Raw genomic sequence first — 2980 nt, forward strand, 5'->3', positions numbered from 1 at the left:
TTGTTAGGAGAATATGTAGGTAATGACTGAAATGGTGCATTACTTGGAGCTTCACAAAAGACCAATTCCTTGATCAGGAGTCACCTGTTACAATGTTCATGTCCTTAGGAAAAGGGACACAGTCAGCTTAAATTACAATATTCATTGGTGCACAAGAAGGACAGGAAATGGCACAAAAGGAGATAGGAATAGCCACATCAATTACTTGATGCTTCAGAATCTCATGTTAATGGAGAAGCCACACAGGTGCAGAACATAGTCCCAAGATCACAAACCCACAGCTGGGAGGGAGAGGCAGTCTCCTCCCATGTCCACTGGCTTGGATAGGCTTGGATAGGTCTTAGGCTGACAGCTGGGAAGTCAGAAACTTTAAAGGTCACTGGAAGACTGCACTATTTGGTGCCTCAGCTCTGCTAGTGGTTGTGATATAAAGCATAACAACCTCATTCTTTTCCCTAGAATTACTGTCAAACAACATATAGGACTCCAGTAAGGGCAAAGTACACTGACGGTATTAAAATTTCATTAATTCCCCTGTGCCTCCTCCCCTCACAGTGAAAGCAGAAGTCCCCAGCACAAATGCTACAATCTCATCAATTTCTGACTCTGTCAAAACCACCATCATTCATCCTTTATGTGGGTCAATCCTTTAGGAAACCCGAGAAGCAGGATGGGTCTGTTGCTTTCCAGCAGCTAACAGTTTCCTGAGCCTTAGCCCTGGAAGACTCAAGGCTGTCACATATAAGAACTCTCTAGTCCCTTCCTTGAGCTCACTGTGTCTTCCCCAGGACCATCTAATCCTCCAGTGAGACCTAGGGCCAGCTTCATTCATCCTCACTTTGGTCTCTTCACATTGTCCATTCCTCCGTCCTAATATACTTCAAAGTCTTGAAAACATGTCTGTATATAAATGAACCTTATAGGCAGTGAACAACTTTCCTAAGGGCCGCTAGTGTTGCTGCAACAAGCGACATCATGGGATTCCAAGAGATCTCTAGGATACAACAGATTTTCCAGATAGGACTGCTTTCCAGATATCATGAGGCACAGCCTTTGCCTCCTTGCTAAATTGTTCTCCCTGAACTGACTAGAAGCTGGGGTATCCTTTCCAGGAGTGTCTCCTATGACACAGGGGAAGCCGTTCAGCACCTCCTCTTTCCAAAGTTAGAGATTTCTCTCTGCTGCATTAGAATCTTTTCACTCCTTTAGCCATGGAGAGTTGCTGGTTTGCAAGCACTGTCCAAGAATAGCCCTTCCCCTCCTTAATACCCATACACAAAAATATGAGAATAAAACCATTGCAAGAAATCAGGTCAGGATGATATGGAGGAGGAGGGTTGAGTCCTTTCAAGTCAACAAGCAACTGAAGAAGTCTAAGGTTATGGAAAGATGGCCATTGGCCATTTGTAAGTGAGCTGAGTATTATGAGACCCATGCTACACCAGACTGCTCCTCTACATGCCTGGTACGTTAGTCATGTATGTCTAGGGTAACAGAAATTATAAAATGAATTTCTCTTTAGGAAGGGGATTTGTTTGCAGGACTCACACTGTGTGATCTTGCAAATCTAACAATCTCTGGCTATGAATGGAACACTTAAGCAGAGGCCTAGCGCTTAAGGAAGCGACCACAAGGTGGCAGTAGACCTCAGCTGCCGGGGAGTGTGCAGAGGAGTCTCTTCCTTGTCTGCTGACTGTGCAGGCTCAGGGCAGAAACACAGCCTTTGTCTCAGTGCTGAGTGGACGACTCTAGAGGTAGTATTGTTACTGAGAAAGAGCAACACCCTGGAAGCTGCAGCAGACCTGCTGGCCATCACGATCTACACTGGATCTTAATTGAATTGGAAGAACAATGAAGACATATGGTCCCACTTTATTCATGTTTCTGTGGCTGCAGCTGGATGGTGAGTTAAGATTTTAGAACCACAGAATATTCCACAGGCATTTCTGAGGCATCTAGGAAAAACTCTATTTAATTCAGGTTTTCTCTAGTAACTGTAGAAAAAGAGAACCCTGAGTAGTGATGGCCTGACTACTTTTCTCCTTTCCATCTCTCTGCATAGGGCTGAGCCAAGGAGAGCAGGTGGAGCAACTTCCTTCCACCCTGAGAGTCCAGGAGGGAGACAGCGCTGTCATCAACTGCACTTACACAGACAGTGCATCAAACTACTTCCTTTGGTACAAGCAAGAACCTGGAGAGCATCCTACGCTTATTATTGACCTTCGTTCAAATGTGGAAAGAAAGCAGGACCAAAGACTGATAGTTTTACAGAATAAGAAAGCCAAACACTTCTCCCTGCACATCACAGACACCCAGCCTGGGGACTCTGCCATGTACTTCTGTGCTGCAAGTGCACACTGCTCCCCAGACACCTGCAGCCTGTCCTCAAACCTGCCGCAGGGCCTAGAGCCCCATCCACATCCTGTGTCACAGGCCTTCCAGTGCAGCCTTTGTCAGTAGTTAGTCTGCAGTTGTCAACTATAGTGTAGACATTAAAAACAAAAAAATAAAGTTAGCTTCAGGTCACTTAAAACAAGTTAGGATGGTTTTCTCCATTCTTTTACAAAAATGTATTTAAAAATTAAATTACAGTTTCATCATTCCCCTTTCCCTGTCCTCCCTCCAGTGTCTTCTATACCCCTTTTCTCATTCTCTCTTAAATTCATGATCTCTTTTTCTTTAACTATTATTATTACATATGTGTATAGATTTGATCTACTATGTCTGGTTAGTGTTGCCTGTATTTATTTAATTATAGGGCTGACCACTTGATATTGAATAGCCAATCAGGGAGATTATTCACATGGATGAATAATTCTCCCTCTCTCCATTAATCATCATTCTTTATACAGAGAGTGGCCATAATGAGCAACAATATAAGTGATGCATATCAAAGGGTTATAAATAGGAAAATTATATCAAATTATTATCATATAAGAGATTATCATATAATATAACATATAAGAGATCCCAAAATCTC

General features: G+C 43.1%; 1 gene segment (V, D, J or C); it reads left to right on the forward strand.

Moving 5' to 3' along the window:
- The first annotated feature begins 1851 nt into the window (after window positions 1-1851).
- Window positions 1852-2460, forward strand: LOC103159613. The segment is given in 2 exon segments: window positions 1852-1903; window positions 2063-2460. Coding segments are annotated over 2 exon segments (450 nt in total).
- Window positions 2461-2980: the final 520 nt, after the last annotated feature.

This window comes from Cricetulus griseus (genome assembly GCF_003668045.3).
Source record: "Cricetulus griseus strain 17A/GY chromosome 1 unlocalized genomic scaffold, alternate assembly CriGri-PICRH-1.0 chr1_1, whole genome shotgun sequence".
NCBI lineage: Eukaryota > Metazoa > Chordata > Mammalia > Rodentia > Cricetidae > Cricetulus > Cricetulus griseus.